This window comes from Pan paniscus, chromosome 12 (assembly GCF_029289425.2).
Source record: "Pan paniscus chromosome 12, NHGRI_mPanPan1-v2.0_pri, whole genome shotgun sequence".
Taxonomy (NCBI): Eukaryota; Metazoa; Chordata; class Mammalia; order Primates; family Hominidae; genus Pan; species Pan paniscus.
Window position 1 is genome coordinate 55925854 of NC_073261.2, and position 19089 is coordinate 55944942.

The following is a 19089-nucleotide window of genomic DNA, read 5'->3' on the forward strand; positions in this document are numbered from 1 at the left end:
TTGCCCAGAGTCCCAGAGCTAGTAAATGGCGGAGGTGGAGTTCAGTCCCATCATTCCAGCACCAGAACCCATGCTCCCAGCTGCTGCCCAGAGGGTGCTGTGCCTCTGCTTGGCAAAATTCACCTCAAACCACTCAGCTCTTTTGTTTCCAGGCATTTTCCCCCTGCAAATTAACCCTCCTCCTGAGAAAGGTCAGGGTCATCCCCAAGCTCAGTTCCCTGACCACAAACTCTTAACAAGTTTTTCCTATGGGCCAAGTGTGGGGCTACAGAGACAGCTGAGACATACTCGCATTTGGAAAAGCTGACCATCTTGGGGGAGGCACGGCCATGCAAGCAATTACACCTCTTTACCTCAGTTTCCCCCCTGGATCTTGATGGCCCAGGGACAGTATTCAGTCTGCAGAAATGCTTTACATGGCAACACATAGTGAGCCACACTGTTCTTAGATGGCTTTAATCAGTTGTCAGCATTTTAGAAGGCAGATTTCACATTTCCATGCAGACGTCCAGCTCCTCTTGAATAAGCAGAATGGCAACACCGGGCCTGAACTTCCAAACACAGCCCCTCAGCTGGGACTCACTCAGGTGTGCCGCCCCAGATAGGGCTCGCGCTCTCCAGCCCTTCATTCTCCACCTCTCCCCAAAATTCCCGACAGCAACGTGACACTGGTCTCTGGTCACCTGTTGCCCTGATGCTGTGCTTACACTAGGCCACTTGCCTCACTTTGCCATCCGTGGGACCCCTTGGGGCTTGCATGTGTTCAGCCCTGGGACAGGGTCCTCTGCAGACCCCTCTGACGGCACTCCTTACCCCCCTGATGGCTTGTGAGCTCTGGGAAGACAGAACCACACCTTATCCCTTTTTGTATTTACAGTACCCAAAAGAATGTTCTAATTAATGAATTCCCACTAGACCAGAAACTCTTGAGTGCATGCAGAGAAAGTAGAACATTCTGTCCCTGCTCCTGTGACTTGCCCAGCCCTGGGAAGCTGACACACACATCCTGGTCAATAAACCTGACATACCCTGAGGTCAGGCCCCATCTGTCATGGCCTCATCAAGCAAACCCACAGGGAGCCAGGATTCTAGTCTCGAGAGAGGGAGCACTTTCTAAAATATCGTAAGTCTTAAACTCCGTCCTCCATAAGAACAACAGTCTTTAGGTTTCCAGAGAACCTAAAATGACATCTCATGCTATAAAATGAAGGAAAGAAAAAAAAGTTTAAACAAATAACTAGTCACAGACTGCCAAAGGTGGTGAAAACTATCCTTACATATTTATGCTTCAAGTGAACCCTAGATGGTATTTTACAGCTCCCTTTAATAAATCCCCTAGTCCCAACCACATCAGAAAACTAATGGGAAGAGAATTTGCAAAGACAGTAAAGCTATAGAAATGCAAGGTTAGGACTCTCACCACTTTTTCCCCGAGGCGGATTCCCCACACCATTGGTCTGCTGCCTGCAGAAGCCTTCAAACAAAGGAAAACCGTTGAAGGAAGCCACCCAGGTGACAAGTTTACCCCTGGCAACCAGTTTGAAGTTTCTCACCTGTCCCAAATGCTCCTTGGTGACCCAACTCCCTGACAACTTTCCCACAGCAAAGTATGAAAGCAAATTCCTGTCAGCCAAGGGAAACATTCCACCTGGCCCTGGCCACAGAACCTTCCAGTGGAATCTGAACAGAGTTAAACACCCGAAGAGACCTGACCGCCATCAGTTCATAACTGGCTGCCTGTGTGACCAAGGTGGCGCCTCCCCAGAGATTAGGATTGGGGGCAGTTTTCTTGTTGGTACTCGAGCCCCCTTACATAGATCCATCAGCAGGTGGTGGGGGTAGGGTTAAGAAGGATGACATCACTGCTATCCGCAGGTCTGGAGAAAGTGCAGGTCCTCCCAGAGTGGGGGTCACACATCAGGCAGGAGGACAGCACAGTTAAAGGCATGGATGGGAGGTCAGGCAGACCGAGGTAAAGTCCAGCTGAGTCTCCCATACAAGTGACTTGGCCCCTTTAAGCCTCTGTTTCTTTGTGCACAGAATGAGGATACTAATACTTCATAGGATTGTAATGGGGACCCAGGGATGATAATATATAGAGAGCAATTGCTGCCTATGACAAGAGCCACTGGACTCTTAAGTAGTGGGACTACTTAAATTAATTGATTAAAATTTAGTTTCTCAGTCTCACTAGCCACATTTTAAGGATGTAATACCTCAGGGTAGCTAGTGGCTACTGTATTCATCTGCCCAGATATAGACTCTGTCATGGTCACGGAAAGTTCTATTAGACAGCACTGGAGAACATTCAAGCCCAGTTCCCAGCACAGCATATGAGCTCAAGTGTTTGCTATTGTGGCCGCTGTTGGCACCATCACCACAGCCAAGGGATGTTGTGAGGTCCTGCTGGAAGGAGTATGTAAGTAGGGCTGACCATACTCCAGCCCTCTCCCCACCAGCCCCCAGAGCACAGAGGTTATAGGACTTGGTGAATCTGGTTCTTGAAAGGCTGAGAATGTGTGAGCCCAATACACGTGCCCTTGGTCCTAGTGCACCCACTGTCTCATAGCCCTGTGGAATGTGCAGCCAGGTGAGAACCAGCGCCTACCTGAGGCAAAGGAGAGAACAGCAGCTGGATCAAGTGTGATTCATTTGCAGCCAGGTGAGGTGACTCTTCCCACTCCTTCTGTGACTTGTGCCTAAAATAATCAGCATAATTAAGTCTAATATTAGTAGAAGCTTGGGAAGTTTTTTTTTTTTTTTAAAGTATGTCACCAAACCTTTTTCTTTTTCCGTCATAAAGAGCAGCTGAGAAGCATTTCCATTATTACAATTAGGAAGAGAAAGGATCGCCCTCCCCTGCCCACTGGAATCAGCTAGGAGCTTTAAAAATCTTGATGCCCAGGACTGACTCCCAGAGATTCTGATTTAATTGATCTAAAGGTGTGGCCTGGACATCAGGATTTTTGAAAGCTCTGCATGCAATTTCAATAGGCAGCCAAGGTTGAGAAACGTTGGTTTCTCTGTTAAAAACTTCATGGTGGCTCTCAACTCTGGCCGTGTCAGAATTACCTTTTGGCCCTTTCTTTAAAATGCCCAGGCCCCATTTGCAGAGAGATTTTGATTGGGGAGGTCCCAGCTGTAGGTGAGACCCACTGGGCTGCTTGGGGCTAAGACGCACTGTTCTTGGAGCTCTTCTAGGTCATGACCTGGAGTCCCAACGATGAGGCAGTTACCCAGGTGCCTCCCACCTTGGGGAAGTGTTCGCTCAGAAGCATGTTGGGCTCCCTCACTCTGTGGGACTGGGAGTTGAGCGTTTGCAGCTATTAACACTAGAGTGATAGGCATTCTTGTTGGCATGAAGACTTTCCTAAGGGGCTGGGGCTCCTGCTGGGGCGGTTTTAAAGCACAGCTAAAATTTGCAGGGGCCAGCATGCATGAATGGCAAATGTTCCTCTGGTAGAAAAAGCATGGAAAGTCAGCAAGGTGTGTCCCAGCCCAGGGGGTTATCTCCCTTGGTGCATTAAGATGGCACTGTCTGGGGGCACCTTTGCACCTTGCCACACTGAGCAAGGAGACCTCGCTCCAGGACAATCAGTAGCCCATCTCTTGTGCCTGATCAGATTTGTGTTTGTCACTAAATCACTAGCCCAGGGTATCTTCCAAACCAGTCTGCATTAACCCAGAAAGGTAGCCTTACTGGGTGAGATTGTTAGTTCCCAAACCTCTAGAAGCTTTTGTTTCTTCATCTGTCAAACAAGGTAAATAATAGTCGCAACCTCACAGGTCAGTTGTGATTGCTGGGATTAAAAGAGATGATTCATGTAGGAGTTTAGCCTAATGCTTGCAGTGAATGTTATGTGTTGTAATTAGCACTTGGCTGCCACTATTTTATTTCAATGAAATGTATTGGGGTCTCCAGTATTGATGTGTTAAATCGCAGTGTTTTTAGAGCCAAATAATAGGTGAGGTGCTAGAATCCCTCTTTCCCAGGGCCTGCTGGTTAAAGTAGAAACGTTTCAAGCTGTGTGAAATTGTCATGGGTTGCTCACCTTCCTATACGCTGAGACTTTCACAAAAGACTCTGCAAATCCTCATTATGGTACCTTTCCCCGGGAGAAAGAAGCACTAACCCTAACCCTAACCCTTTGAATAGAAGTCTCATTGGCTTGTCCACAACTCCTGGTTACAAATCTGATAATCCATTCCAAAGCCCAGGCTCCCCGGCCCCATTCTGTTCAGTGGTTCACCGGAGGTTTCTGCAGAGCTAAGCCCTGCCCTGCAAGAGCAAGAAGGCTGGGACCAGAAGTGAAGCTGGTCAGAGAAGAGCAGTCAGAAAGGTGGGCATAGTCCTGGGGGGTTCAGGGAGGAGAGATTAGGGAGATCCAAGTGAGCTATGGAAGAATGGATGGATGGATGACAAAAATGAACGTGAACGAGTCTGTAAATTACATCCTTCTGGAGAATGTGGTCCTTGGGATGGAGCCTGAGGAGGAGAGTGAGGAATGATATTCCAGGTGGAAAAGGTAGCCGGAGTTGAGATGCACAATGTAGGGTAGTTGTTCATTCATTCTGCAGGTGTGTCCTGAGTCCCCACATGCTGGGAACTGTGCTAGGTGCAGTGTGTGGATTTAACACTGGGCTGGGGGTGGGGAGTGGCAACAACTTGGATTGGCTGGAACCTAGGTGGGTGGGAGATAAAGTACAGGGGTGGATTAGGGCCCTGCAGGAGAGAGGGCTAGATATCACAGAGGAAGTGCACGACTCAGGGACCCCATCTGGAAGGTTGGAGAGCCATCTGGGTGCAGGGGAGGAGGAGCTAGAGGGAGGGACCCTTTGCAGGATTTTCTTGAGATATGGATGGCTTAGATTTATGCACTGCCTAAGCCTGTTGCTTATCACCTCTCAGCCTGGAGTCTAGTCCACTCTTCGCCTCCGCCTCATAGGAAAGGGCCAGTGCCTGCAGGGAGAGCTGTTTCTTGACCTTTGCCTTTATGTAATTTTGTTATTAAAATCAAAGCAAGCAAACAAACAAAAAAAACCCTGCCCCTGTCCCATAGCCCCTGAGCCGTTGAAAGTCAGTGTTCTTATTCAGAGTTCTGTGATCCCCTCTCAGTGTGCCTGGTCTTCAAAGGCCTTTTAATCTAAAAGCGAAGGTTAGAGGCTAGCTAATTAATCAAAAGATAAACTCTTTAGAAAAGTTTAGCTATCACTGCCATGTCTGGGGGAAAAACAAAAGTAAACAAAACTTTAAATCTAGCATATGATATGGGGCTGCTCTGTTAAGAAGTCCCCACCAGCAGGCCGGGCACTGTGATTCACGCCTATAATCCCAGCACTTTGGGAGGCCGAGGTGGGTGGATCACCTGAGGTCAAGAGCTCGAGACCAGCATGGCCAACATGGTGAAACCCCGTCTCTACTAAAAATACAAAAATTAGCCAGGCATGGTGGCATGTGCCTGTAATCCCAGCTACTCGGGAGGCTGAGGCAGGAGAACCACTTGAACTCAGGAGACGGAGGTTGCAGTGAGCCGAGATCCCGCCACTGCACTCCAGGCTGGGCACAAGAGTGAGACTCCATCTCAAAAAAAAAAAAAAAAAGTCCCGCCTGGCAAAGGAAGTGGCGATCTTAGATTTCTATTGATGATAAGAATGTTACTCTATACAAAGGGAGTAACGAAGTAACAAAGGGACCAGTGTCTAAGCTAAGTATCTTTTATTAAGAAGAATCACATGCTTGGGGGATTAGTGGCTCAGGGTGAGGGGATGCCTGTAAAAGAAAATGACCATCCCATCCTTATGGCCAGGGCACATCCTGAAGCACCTTTGAGACCCATTTGGGCATAGCAGGGGGCTGTGATTGAAAGATTAATACCAAAGAACCTCTGAATGACTCGCCCTCCCCTGCCCACTGGAATCAGCTGGGAGCTTTAAAAATCTTGATGCCCAGGACTGACTCTGAATGGTAGCAATACCAGGAATTACATCACGTGGTATTAGCACCACACTGTACAGGCTACACGCACATTCAGACACGACCTTGCTTGTGCCTTTACTAAGCCTGGGTGGAGGTAGGCCAGGTATTGATGGATAGGAGGACACCAGGGTTCACAGGAGAGTAGTGATTTCTCCAGTCCTACAATGATCAGGTAGTCATGCTGAGTAACCTGGTAAATACTTGAAGAACTAATTAAACTTGAAGAAGATAAAAAGGCAAACCACAAGCCTATGTCTCCACTGGTTTCAGGTGTTTTCTTTCTCATCACCAGAAAGTCTGAAAATACACATTTGGTTTAAAACTAACCTGGATTTTTTATGAACTGCCAAAATGAGGCTTATGTCATGAACACATGTGCTGCCTTCATTCCTCCAGGATTTGGCACAGTCACAATAGTCACGGATTGCTTCAGACATAGCTTGCCTCCGCAGATGATAAGGATGATTAGATTCCCCTTCCCTTCTCCACATAAGCAGCGGTGCCTGCGGCAGGGAAACAGGCATTTTGCTGACACCTTTCCCTCCAATTGCAAAAGCTGGCAGGGCCCCTTTGGGCTTTACCTGCAGGCTCTGGGTCCCTCCAGGAAAGCCCTCCCTGGAGAGCTAGGGTAACAAGACCTTTTGTCAGGAGAGTGCACTGATGTTCCTTTCTTCCCCAGCTGCCATTCTGGGTACGTTGGTGCACGCTGTGAGCATGCAGACCTCCTGGCCGTGGTGGCTGCCAGCCAGAAGAAGCAGGCCATCACCGCCTTGGTGGTGGTCTCCATCGTGGCCCTGGCTGTCCTTATCATTACATGTGTGCTGATACAGTGAGTACTTGCTGCCCCTAAGGCCAGGTCCCCTGCCCACCTCCCCTACCAGGGACATCCGCAGTATATCCAGATAACAGGGCCACCTCAGCACAGCTTATTTCTGCGATGTCTGAGTGCTGTCAGGAAAGCTAAATGCTACTTTGATGACTGTTGGCATGGCATGGCAGCCAAGCTGCATGAAAGCCTCGTGCATCCTGGGCGGATCCCCAGCTGGGGGGTGGGTTGGTGCACTGTGGAGGCCAGTGCAGAACCAAAGGCGTGCTCGTTCTTTCCACGGTTGTGTTGGAGTCTTCAGAATAGTGATGACACGGGCAGGTGCTCCAGAGAGGACTAGAGACAGCTCCTAGCCTCCTTCCATCAGCACCAGAAGTACTTCCTCTCTGCAGAAGTCACTTTGCAAATACAGTCGAGGGCCATTGTTGCTGTTACAGGCTGATGACCATCATTCTGCACAGCCCTTCCTCTTTGTCCACTTCTCTGCCCCTCCTCATCCTCCAAAACTCAGTTGCTATGTTGTATCTTCCAGGAAGCCTCCCTGGGGCCTAGACCAGGAGAGAACTTTTCAGGTGTGTCCTGGCCCCATTTGCTTGCCCATATCTCCTGACTGGACTGCTGTGCAGGGTCAGAGACCCTGGGAATACAGTGCAATATTCCTAGCATTTGGAACTATGCCAGATTTATTCCCTGGAAATATCTAAAGTCTGAGTCTTAGGGGATTTATTAGGTTGGTGCAAAAGTAATTGCAGTTTTCACCATTACTTTTTAAGGCCAAAACCACAATTACTTTTGCACCAACCTAATATACCTAATTGGATATGCACAAAGAAGTCACAGAACAGTTAAAGGCTGCCATTCAATTCAGTGTAGGTTAACTCATGGTGGAGACAGTCAGTGGATGGGCCCCTCTGGCAAGGTTGTGTTCAGTAGCTACATGTCGATGCAAGAAGCCAGACTTACACCCTCCAAGGTTGCCTAAGATTTGGACAGATAAACAAACTGTCCCTTTGGTTTGTGGCTATTGAGACATCTGAAACACATGGCCCTGGTTCTGGTAACAGTGAGGCACCCGTTAGAGCCCCAGCTTGTTGACAGTAGCCACAACCTGCTCACATCCTTCTCCTGGACCAAGGCAGCACTGAGTGGTGAGGTTTGAGGTCTGAGCTGGGCTGGCCTTTCCCTCCCCACCAAGCAGTATCCATTCTGCTTCCAGGGGCCTTGGAAAAACATGTTTGCTGGGAGAAGACAAGTAGCTCTGGTTCAGACTGGGCCACAGCCCAGGCTCTGTCACTCAGAAGGACCCTCCTCGAGGAGCAGGAGCAAGCTAGTGGGCTGCCAGCCTTGCTTCTCATGGCCAGTAGCTGTGTGTGCTGCCCCATCCTTCCATTGTCCTGTGTCTATGGCCAGGAGGGTCACAGGGACTTAGAAACAAGACTGGTGGCCCACATGGGCCTCCCCAGAGGGACCTAAGAGCTAATTTTGGCAGATTGTCTGGAAACAGGAATGATCTAGATGCCTAGACAGCATCTCTCATTTCCAGGGAGGCGGCCAGTCCCAACTCCTGTGTCCCTTCCCAGCCTTGGTCTCCCTGCCAGAGACCAAGTTCAGAATCCATGAGCCAGAGACTAAGCTCTCACTCCTGCCAGGCTGCTGGCTTCCTGGGCTTAGGGCCCTCCTGAGTTGCAGGGTCTAAGTTGGGACCAGCTTGTCCCATGCTGGAGGGATCTAGAGGCCTTGATCCCATTGCCCAGGGATGCTCCTATCTGGGAAGTGACAAGGACAAGTCCACCTGGCTGGCTGACTGTGAGAAAGTAGTCATTGATGGCTCTGGAACCAAGGCCTTTAGAGCCCCCTGGCATGGGATGTGCTGTTTCCAGCCCAGACTCTGCAACTCAGAAGGGCCTCGTGCCCAGGCACACTGCTCTGGGCTCCCGGTTTTCACCTGTAACATAAGCAGCTTGGGCAGGAAGGTCTCAGAGCCTCCTCCTTAGCCCTGCTGTCCAAAGATCCAGGGGCTCCAGTAACCTTTGCAGCTTCTCACTGCAGGACAGTGCCAAGACAGGGGCTGGGATGGGAATCGTGAAATGCCCACCAGATACCAAGAGAGAAGCCCAGCAACAGGCTTATTTCTTCATCTCTGCCACCTGGCTCACCTTAGGAAATTTCTCCTAACTCCAACCCTAGCCCAGGGATACATAAATTATATACAAATTAGGGTTAGAATGAGTGGAAACAAAGTTCTCCACGATAGCCCAAGGGAAATGGCTGGCAGCGTCTGTGGGGAACTCATCTCTCACTCAGTGCTTTCTTTTCTGTTCTTTTGGGGCCTTTTTTTTTCATGCAAAGTCTGAAAACTCTCCATTCCTGCCCACAGAGGGAGGCAGGAGCCTTTATAACCCTGATGCCTCAGGACTCCGGGTCACACAGGTTTACAGAGAGGGTAGATGTTCCAAAACTAGAGAATTTTAGTCCTGAAAGCAGGATTCAAAGCCATTGAGATCCATGGGTCAATTCAGCCATCCAAGTTCCTTGTTCTGCTACTGGCAATACCAGATGAATAACCTCTTCCTAAACCCTCACAGCCCTGCCAGCTGGAGGTGGCCACTTTATCCCAGTCCTTTGTCCCAATTCTGAGGCCATTACACTTGTGGAATTACCCACCTGGTTCTTCATCAAGAAAGCCGAGTGGAGGACCAGTTCTCTCCGACAGCTGGGGAAGCTGGAGCCAGGTCAGCTTGCAGAAACGGAGCAAATACTTTAGGGTAGCCAACAGATGCTTTTGTTGTTGGCCAGCATCTGCCCCAAAAAACCACTGTGGTGCCTGTCCCCTCTAGAAGCCCCCATGGGGAGCTGGTTTGGAGCTGGTTTAGAGCTGGAGCTGCCCAGCAGGCCCCTAGGGCAGATGCTGTACCACCCTGGCCCTCCTGCCAGGCTCCTGCCCAGACTGGGTCCTCTGTGTCTTTGCAGCTGCTGCCAGGTCCGAAAACATTGTGAGTGGTGCCGGGCCCTCATCTGCCGGCACGAGAAGCCCAGTGCCCTCCTGAAGGGAAGAACCGCTTGCTGCCACTCAGAAACAGGTAAGGAGACTCTTCTCTGGTGGGAGACACTATTGGGTGGAGAAAACGACCACCTTCTCCAAGTCAGGGCAGAAGTTCCTGGAGTATGAAGCAGGAAGAGGGGAGAAAAGGAAGAGACTGTTTCATTCTACCAAGTCAGGTTTAGTTTATTCATAGGTGCCTTTTACTTAGTAGGGACCCCTTACATCCTGGCTGGTGGCTGTGGGACCTTTGACAAGTTACTCACCTCTCACAGCCTCAGAGTTTTTTTGTTTTGTTGTTTTGTTTTGTTTTTTGAGATGGAGTCTTACTCTATCACCCAGGCTGGAGTGCAATGGCGTGATCTCGGCTCACTGCAATCTCCACCTCCCAGTTTCAAGTGATTCTCCTGCCTCAGCCTCTCGAGTAGCTGGGATTACAGGCTGCCCACCACCACACCCAGAAAATTTTTGTATTTTTAGTAGAGACGGGGTTTCGCAGTATTGGCCAGGCTGGTCTCAAACTCCTGACCTCAGGTGATCTGCCTGCCTCGGCCTCCCAAAGTGCTGGGATTACAGGCGTGAGCCACTGTGCCCGGCTTACCCTCGGTTTTCTTATTCTTAAAAAGATGTGCAAATTGGAGGAGTACTGATATAAAATACCTAGTATAGTTTATCACCCCATTGTAGGCACTCAAGAGATGTTCATTCTCTTTCCCTTGAGAAAGTCACTTCCCCTTTTTCATCTGTAAAAGGAGGAATTTGGCCTATGAAAGGTCTCTAATGACCTTAAAACCCTTAGATCCTATGATCTTCATTAAGTTTACCTTGTTTCCTGGATATTTTCACCAACATCCATGAAGACATCAGGATGTGGGGCCCAGCTTGCACCTCAGGAGCCTCCTCGGAGCATCAGTGGCTCTGTGCTTGTGGAGGTGAAGAGTCCTTCATCCAAACAGGGCCGGAAAAGTCTCACACCGGCCAGCTTTTCAGGGATTCAGTTTTGACCAAGAGAGCCCATCGTAAAGTTCTTCTTGAGGACATAGTGGGTCAAGAGACAGTCATTAAAGCGAATCCACCCAGAGGTGTCCTTCCCTAGTAAACAGTTGGCGTTCAGAAGTTCCAGGGTCCATGGAGAGGGTAGGGAGGAAGGCTGCTGGGAGGCTGGACACATGTGCATTCATTAGATCTCATGGTCATCTGGAGGGAGCTGAAGGCCCAAGAACATATGTGTTTGTTCTTTATTTCAATAACCATAGTCATCGTGCACAGTAAGGGAGCACACAGAGAGTGCGGGAGCGGCACTTGAGATTTAGGAGCCACAGCTCTTGAGGATGCAAATCCATTCAGCCTTACAGTGGTCTTAGGAAGAGGATGGCTCATGAGCGATGTGGGTAAACTGAGTCTGATGATAGCCTGCTTGGGTCCCACTGGGAATCAGTGGGCGAGTGAGTGAGGATGAGAACCAGGGCCTCTAAAGCCCCCTCTCAACATCTCCTTTCAGCTACCTTGGGCTAATCTATTGAGCTAATGAAGGTAAATATTTTTATTTTTTCTTTTAGCACCAATAGAAAAATGTTTTTAATCTTTTAAGAAAATTTGTAATAGATTCTGTAGCATTTGTAATAGATTCTGTAGCATTTGTCTGAACCTAACAGAGTCATTTGGGGTGGAGTAAGTTTCTTGTTAATGTCACTTCTTCTCTACCCACATTTAAGAAGTTAGCTCTAAGCCTGGGGATGGGTCTGGCCTTTAGAGATGGCCACCTGGGCTGAAGTCCCTCTCCCTCAGATGGTGCATATCACAACCTCATATAGCACCCGTCAGGCCTGCTGGGCCTAAAGGATGGGTGAACCAGGGTTACTCACCTGTGAGCACCTCCAGAAGAACCACGGCAAGGACCTAGAGAGATGTCCAGGCTAAGCTGAACTCAGGAACTGAGGACGGTCCATGCTGCCTCACCACGACAGACACAGAGGATACCCTCAGGGCCCAGCCGCTGAAAAATAAATGGGTCCATTCTTGTATGGCCTCAGGGGAAGCCTTTCTGCCACCAGAGCCCTGGACTAGGGCTGCCCACCAAGCCACCCCTTACAGGAGCTGACTGCAGGCCAGATTAAAATGAGACCCTCACAACAGGGGGCATCCCCCCACTCCCCCCCATCTGCCTTCCTTCTGCTATCACTCACTCACTCACTCACTTTCAATCAGTCTCTCTAGCTTCCTTTGGCACTGAAAGCACAATGTCAGAGGTTGCGGTCCCTGAGACTGAACCAGCAGAATTTGGACTCGGGCCTAACTGCCCGAGAGAACTTGGTGACATTGGCTCTGCCATCTCCAAGTCTCTTTTCTAAGCTTATTTTCCCAACGTGGCCAGGGTGTGGCCCACAGTGCTTAACCTGTTTTTCCTTCCTGCCAGTGGTCTGAAGAGCCCAGAGGAGGAGTTTGGCCAGGTGGACTGTGGCAGATCAATAAAGAAAGGCTTCTTCAGGACAGCACTGCCAGAGATGATGCCTGGATGTGCCACAGACCTTCCTACTTGGCCTGTAATCACCTGTGCAGCCTTTTGTGGGCCTTCAAAACTCTGTCAAGAACTCCGTCTGCTTGGGGTTATTCAGTGTGACCTAGAGAAGAAATCAGCAGACCACGATTTCAAGACTGGTTAAAAAAGAACTGCAAAGAGACGGACTCCTGTTCACCTAGGTGAGGTGCGTGCATCAGTTGGTGTCTGAGTCCACATGTGTGCAGTTGTCTTCTGCCAGCCATGGATTCCAGGCTATATATTTCTTTTTAATGGGCCACCTCCCCACAACAGAATTCTGCCCAACACAGGAGATTTCTACAGTTATTGTTTTCTGTCATTTGCCTACTGGGGAAGAAAGTGAAGGAGGGGAAACTGTTTAATATCACATGAAGACCCTAGCTTTGAGAGAAGCTGTATCCTCTAACCACGAGACCCTCAACCAGCCCAACATCTTCCATGGACACATGACATTGAAGACCGTCCCAAGCTATCGCCACCCTTGGAGATGATGTCTTATTTATTAGATGGATAATGGTTTTATTTTTAATCTCTTAAGTCAATGTAAAAAGTATAAAACCCCTTCAGACTTCTACATTAATGATGTATGTGTTGCTGACTGAAAAGCTATACTGATTAGAAATGTCTGGCCTCTTCGAGACAGCTAAGGCTTGGGAAAAGTCTTCCAGGGTGCGGAGATGGAACCAGAGGCTGGGTTACTGGTAGGAACAAAGGTAGGGGTTCAGAAGTGGTGCCATTGAAGCCACAAAGCCGGTAAATGCCTCAATACGTTCTGGGAGAAAACTTAGCAAATCCATCAGCAGGGATCTGTCCCCTCTGTTGGGGAGAGAGGAAGAGTGTGTGTGTCTACACAGGATAAACCCAATACATACTGTACTACTCAGTGATTAAATGGGTTCACTTCCTCGTGAGCCCTCGGTAAGTATGTTTAGAAATAGAACATTAGCCACGAGCCATAGGCATTTCAGGCCAAATCCATGAAAGGGGGACCAGTCATTTATTTTCCATTTTGTTGCTTGGTTGGTTTGTTGCTTTATTGTTAAAAGGAGAAGTTTAACTTTGCTATTTATTTTCGAGCACTAGGAAAACTATTCCAGTAATTTTTTTTCTTCATTTCCATTCAGGATGCCGGCTTTATTAACAAAAACTCTAACAAGTCACCTCCACTATGTGGGTCTTCCTTTCCCCTCACCCTCAAGAGAAGGAGCAATTGTTCCCCTGAGCATCTGGGTCCATCTGACCCATGGCGCCTGCCTGTGAGAAGCAGTGGGTCCCTTCAAATACATAGTGGATAGCTCATCCCTAGGAATTTTCATTAAAATTTGGAAACAGAGTAATGAAGAAATAATATATAAACTCCTTATGTGAGGAAATGCTACTAATATCTGAAAAGTGAAAGATTTCTATGTATTAACTCTTAAGTGCACCTAGCTTATTACATCGTGAAAGGTACATTTAAAATATGTTAAATTGGCTTGACATTTTCAGAGAATTTTGTCTTCCCCTAATTCTTCTTCCTTGGTCTGGAAGAACAATTTCTATGAATTTTCTCTTTATTTTTTTTTATAATTCAGACAATTCTATGACCCGTGTCTTCATTTTTGGCACTCTTATTTAACAATGCCACACCTGAAGCACTTGGATCTCTTCAGAGCTGACCCCCTAGCAACGTAGTTGACACAGCTCCAGGTTTTTAAATTATTAAAATAAGTTCAAGTTTACATCCCTTGGGCCAGATATGTGGGTTGAGGCTTGACTGTAGCATCCTGCTTAGAGACCAATCAATGGACACTGGTTTTTAGACCTCTATCAATCAGTAGTTAGCATCCAAGAGACTTTGCAGAGGCGTGGGAATGAGGCTGGACAGATGGCGGAAGCAGAGGTTCCCTGCGAAGACTTGAGATTTAGTGTCTGTGAATGTTCTAGTTCCTAGGTCCAGCAAGTCACACCTGCCAGTGCCCTCATCCTTATGCCTGTAACACACATGCAGTGAGAGGCCTCACATATACGCCTCCCTAGAAGTGCCTTCCAAGTCAGTCCTTTGGAAACCAGCAGGTCTGAAAAAGAGGCTGCATCAATGCAAGCCTGGTTGGACCATTGTCCATGCCTCAGGATAGAACAGCCTGGCTTATTTGGGAATTTTTCTTCTAGAAATCAAATGACTGATAAGCTTTGGATCCCTCTGCCATTTAATGGCAATGGTAGTCTTTGGTTAGCTGCAAAAATACTCCATTTCAAGTTAAAAATGCATCTTCTAATCCATCTCTGCAAGCTCCCTGTGTTTCCTTGCCCTTTAGAAAATGAATTGTTCACTACAATTAGAGAATCATTTAACATCCTGACCTGGTAAGCTGCCACACACCTGGCAGTGGGGAGCATCGCTGTTTCCAATGGCTCAGGAGGACAATGAAAAGCCCCCATTTAAAAAAATAACAAACATTTTTTAAAAGGCCTCCAATACTCTTATGGAGCCTGGATTTTCCCACTGCTCTACAAGCTGTGACTTTTTTTAAGCATCCTGGCAGGAAATGTTTTCTTCTACATGGAAAGATAGACAGCAGCCAACCCTGATCTGGAAGACAGGGCCCCAGCTGGACACACGTGGAACCAAGCCAGGGATGGGCTGGCCATTGTGTCCCCGCAGGAGAGATGGGCAGAATGGCCCTAGAGTTCTTTTCCCTGAGAAAGGAGAAAAAGATGGGATTGCCACTCACCCACCCACACTGGTAAGGGAGGAGAATTTGTGCTTCTGGAGCTTCTCAAGGGATTGTGTTTTGCAGGTACAGAAAACTGCCTGTTATCTTCAAGCCAGGTTTTCGAGGGCACATGGGTCACCAGTTGCTTTTTCAGTCAATTTGGCTGGGATGGACTAATGAGGCTCTAACACTGCTCAGGAGACCCCTGCCCTCTAGTTGGTTCTGGGCTTTGATCTCTTCCAACCTGCCCAGTCACAGAAGGAGGAATGACTCAAATGCCCAAAACCAAGAACACATTGCCGAAGTAAGACAAACATGTATATTTTTAAATGTTCTAACATAAGACCTGTTCTCTCTAGCCATTGATTTACCAGGCTTTCTGAAAGATCTAGTGGTTCACGCAGAGAGAGAGAGAGTACTGAAAAAGCAACTCCTCTTCTTAGTCTTAATAATTTACTAAAATGGTCAACTTTTCATTATCTTTATTATAATAAACCTGATGCTTTTTTTTTTAGAACTCCTTACTCTGATGTCTGTATATGTTGCACTGAAAAGGTTAATATTTAATGTTTTAATTTATTTTGTGTGGTAAGTTAATTTTGATTTCTGTAATGTGTTAATGTGATTAGCAGTTCTTTTCCTTAATATCTGAATTATACTTAAAGAGTAGTGAGCAATATAAGACGCAATTGTGTTTTTCAGTAATGTGCATTGTTATTGAGTTGTACTGTACCTTATTTGGAAGGATGAAGGAATGAATCTTTTTTTCCTAAATCAAGACTGGAGTGTTTCTTTAATGAGATTAGGATATTGCTCAAGGAAATGAAGACTTTTCTCTGCAAATATGAATGATGAGGAAAAATTAGATGATCTTTTGCAAAATGTGGAAATCCTATAATTAACCATAGTTGATCCCTGTCTCCTTGAATTCAAGTTCTCTGAAGCTCTTCCCAGTATATAAGTACTTAGTAGACTATGTGTCCAATAATGCTAATTGATGTGGTGGAAAATATATACAACCTCTGCCACTGCAGGAATTGAAATCTGGTCAAGAAGACAGACTGATACGCTAAGAATAATTCAGGACTATTTCTAGACAATACAAATAAGCAATGAAATTATAAGGTAGAGCATATATGTTAACAGCTGTGGTTCTCAAAGCATGGTTCCAGACCTGCAGCATTGGTATAACCTGTGAACTTGTTAGGAATGCAAATCTTTGGGCTCCAGCCCAGACCTACTATACTGTGGGGGTGCTCCATACTCTCTCTGCCCTCTGGGTGATTCTAATACATGCTCAAAATTTTTATATATTTTTTAATTTTGTAGAGAGGCAGGGTCTCCCTGTGTTTTCCAGGCTGGTTTCAAACTCCTGGGCTCAAGCAATCCTCCACCTTGGCCTCAGAGTTCTGGGATTATAGGCGTGGACCACTGCGCTTGGCTGATGCTCAAATTTAAGAACTACTGTGCTATAGGATTCAGTGAAGGGACAACTTAGTGTTGAGCTACAGTTTTATGGAAAAGCTTTGAAAAGGCTTTGCAGAAGAAGTGAAACAGAGTTTACCTCTTGGAGTTCAAATGTAATAACCATCAGAAGGTGTAGCCTTGAATGAAGGGCTGCATTTATCTGGATCTTCTCTGCTCAGCCTAGTTGAAGGAAAAAAAATAGATCTGTCCATCTCCCACCATACCCCTGGGCTCACCCACCCCTGTTCCCTACCACCCAGTCTCTAATTATAAGGAATTGTTCTAAAACTGTCAACCGGATCTTACAAGCCCATAGTAAGGCCTCTGCACTTTTTTTTTTTTTGAGATGGCGTCTCACTCTGTCACCCAGGCTGGAGTGCAGTGGTGTGATCTCGGCTCACTGCAACCTCTGCCTCCCGAGTTCAAGCAATTCTCCTGCCTCAGCCTCCAGAGTAGCTGGAACTACAGGTGTGCGCCACCACGCCCAGCTAATTTTTGTATTTTTAGTAGAGATGGGGTTTCGCCATGTTGCCCAGGATGGTCTCAATCTCTTGACCTTGTGATCCACCCGCCTCGGCCTCCCAAAGTGCTGGGATTACAGGCATGAGCCACCGCATGAGCCACCCAGCCAGGCCTCTGCACTTCTAACCTGTGGGTGGGATTCACATATGCAAAATAGGAAGCGCTCACAGAGAAGTGGAGGGTGAAATCGTTGCTGCACAGTATAAAATCCTGGGCCCCAAAGAAGGTTCTACTCTTTGTAGGGAGGGACGAGCATGTGGAGCTTGCTGTCCAGACCCCAGAGGGCTTAGGATCAGCCAAACTTGCAGAAAGATGGAAACTCAAGGAATTCTTCATCCCAAGCTCCCTGGCCTGGCATCTGGCCCTCAATAAAGTCTTTCCCTACCTCTTAAGAGAGAGTGGGGAGACTTGCTACCCAAACCTGGTCTTCCTCCTCATGACCCTATTCAGTCTTTAGAGACATCTCCAGGCCTTCTTCCTAACCAGTGGGATTTTTCACTAGTCCCCATTTTTTCCTCCTCCTTCCCAATTTCTAAGCCATCTACCTGCCAAGGCTGCCTGCCTGCCAGAACCAAGGTCCAGTGATTGCCCCTTGTCCTGGTCAGGTGCACTGAACTGTCTGGGGTGGGGAGGACCCATCCCAGGAAAAAGCACCGATCAACTTTGAATCAAGCCAGACCTTTCCTCATCCAGTTGACTTGCAGTTGACAACTTGAAAGCCATGTTCTGGATGCTTTGGTTCTAGCCTTTTTGGATCCTGTTGGCCCAAACTTCAGACCCCTATCTTTCCTAGTTGCCCTGACTTATGCCTGGCTGTTTGGGGACATTTGAGTATAACCCTGGCCTTGCTTCCTCTCTAGCTCAGAGCTTCACTACCAGCACTTTTTTCCCCCTGACTCTTGAAACCTCTCTTCCGCAACTGCTTTCTGCAGGACTTGCTACTTCCAGCAGGCTCTGAGGTTTCCACCACAGCCTTTCACCTCCAGAAGTCAGGAGTGAATTGCTTGCAGTCACAGAAGCTGTGTCTAGCGATGCCTGTTTCATGGCGTGGTGTCTGTCACCCAAGATCAATAAGGAATTTGAATATATGGGGATGGACCTTAGGCATCACTTTAAAAATCTCTCCAGGTGATTCTAATCCATACCCTACCTCCCTCTCGAATACACCAGGCCCCAGGGAGCAGGTGGCATGGGAGAAGTGTGATGCCTGGAGCTAAGAGTACCTGGTGCTCACCCAGCGCACCCCACCCTGGCCCATCCTCAAGGAGATTCCTTAATATCCAACAGATGTTCACCTCTGGGGAGACAGAAGCTTGGGCCTCCTCTCAAGTGGGATTGCCTAAGGCAGAGAAGTGAGAAATCTCCTGTGGGTACTCCTGTAAGGAGTGCCTTGTGGCTGGGGCTTGAGGTCATAGGTCATGCACAAGTGGGCAGTGGCTTTTTTTTTTTTGAGTCAGGGTCTCACTCTATCACCCAGGCTGGAGCACAGTAGCATGATCTCTGCTCACTGCATCTCTGTCTCCTGGGTTCAAGCAAATCTCCTGCCTCAGCCTCCCAGGTAGCTGGGACTACAGGCACCAGCCACCACGCCTGGCTAACTTTTGTATTTTCAGTAGAGACAGGGTTTCATCATGTTGGCCAGGCTGGTCTCTAACTCCTGACCTCAAGTGATCCACTCGCCTTGGCCTCCGAAGGCAGTGGCTTTTTAGGAGCCAAATTTTACACTTGGGAATAAAAGAAAGTTGGGCATTTATGCTGAAAGGGAAAGAAAGTGGGAAGGGGAGACCACTTTCCAGGACCATTTGTTCCGATGGAAACCTCAGGCTTGTGCATCTGCACAGGTGCCTGGGACCCAGAGTCCTTAAGGACCTCCATCCCAAGACCTGCAGAGCTTCCCCTGCAGGAAGTAGGTGAAGTTGAGAGCTGGGCAAGAGGACATCTCCACTAACCTGGGGCTGGGGCTTCAGCTGTTAGTCCTGCACATTGCAGGAAGGGATTCTGGACATGTGACATCCCAGGAGA

General features: G+C 47.9%; 1 protein-coding gene across 4 annotated transcripts in view; it reads left to right on the forward strand.

Moving 5' to 3' along the window:
* The window catches only part of TGFA (transforming growth factor alpha), a 106879-nt gene extending 91023 nt beyond the window's left edge, over nt 1-15856 (forward strand). For all 4 annotated transcript variants that reach the window (XM_034953352.3, XM_034953351.3, XM_055107813.2 and 1 more), the window contains exons 4-6: nt 6657-6806; nt 9774-9883; nt 12260-15856. In XM_034953352.3, the coding sequence (XP_034809243.1) occupies nt 6657-6806; nt 9774-9883; nt 12260-12267 (268 nt within the window). In that variant the 3' untranslated portion in view covers nt 12268-15856. The remainder of the gene's footprint in view (nt 1-6656; nt 6807-9773; nt 9884-12259) is intronic.
* The last annotated feature ends 3233 nt before the right edge of the window (nt 15857-19089 follow it).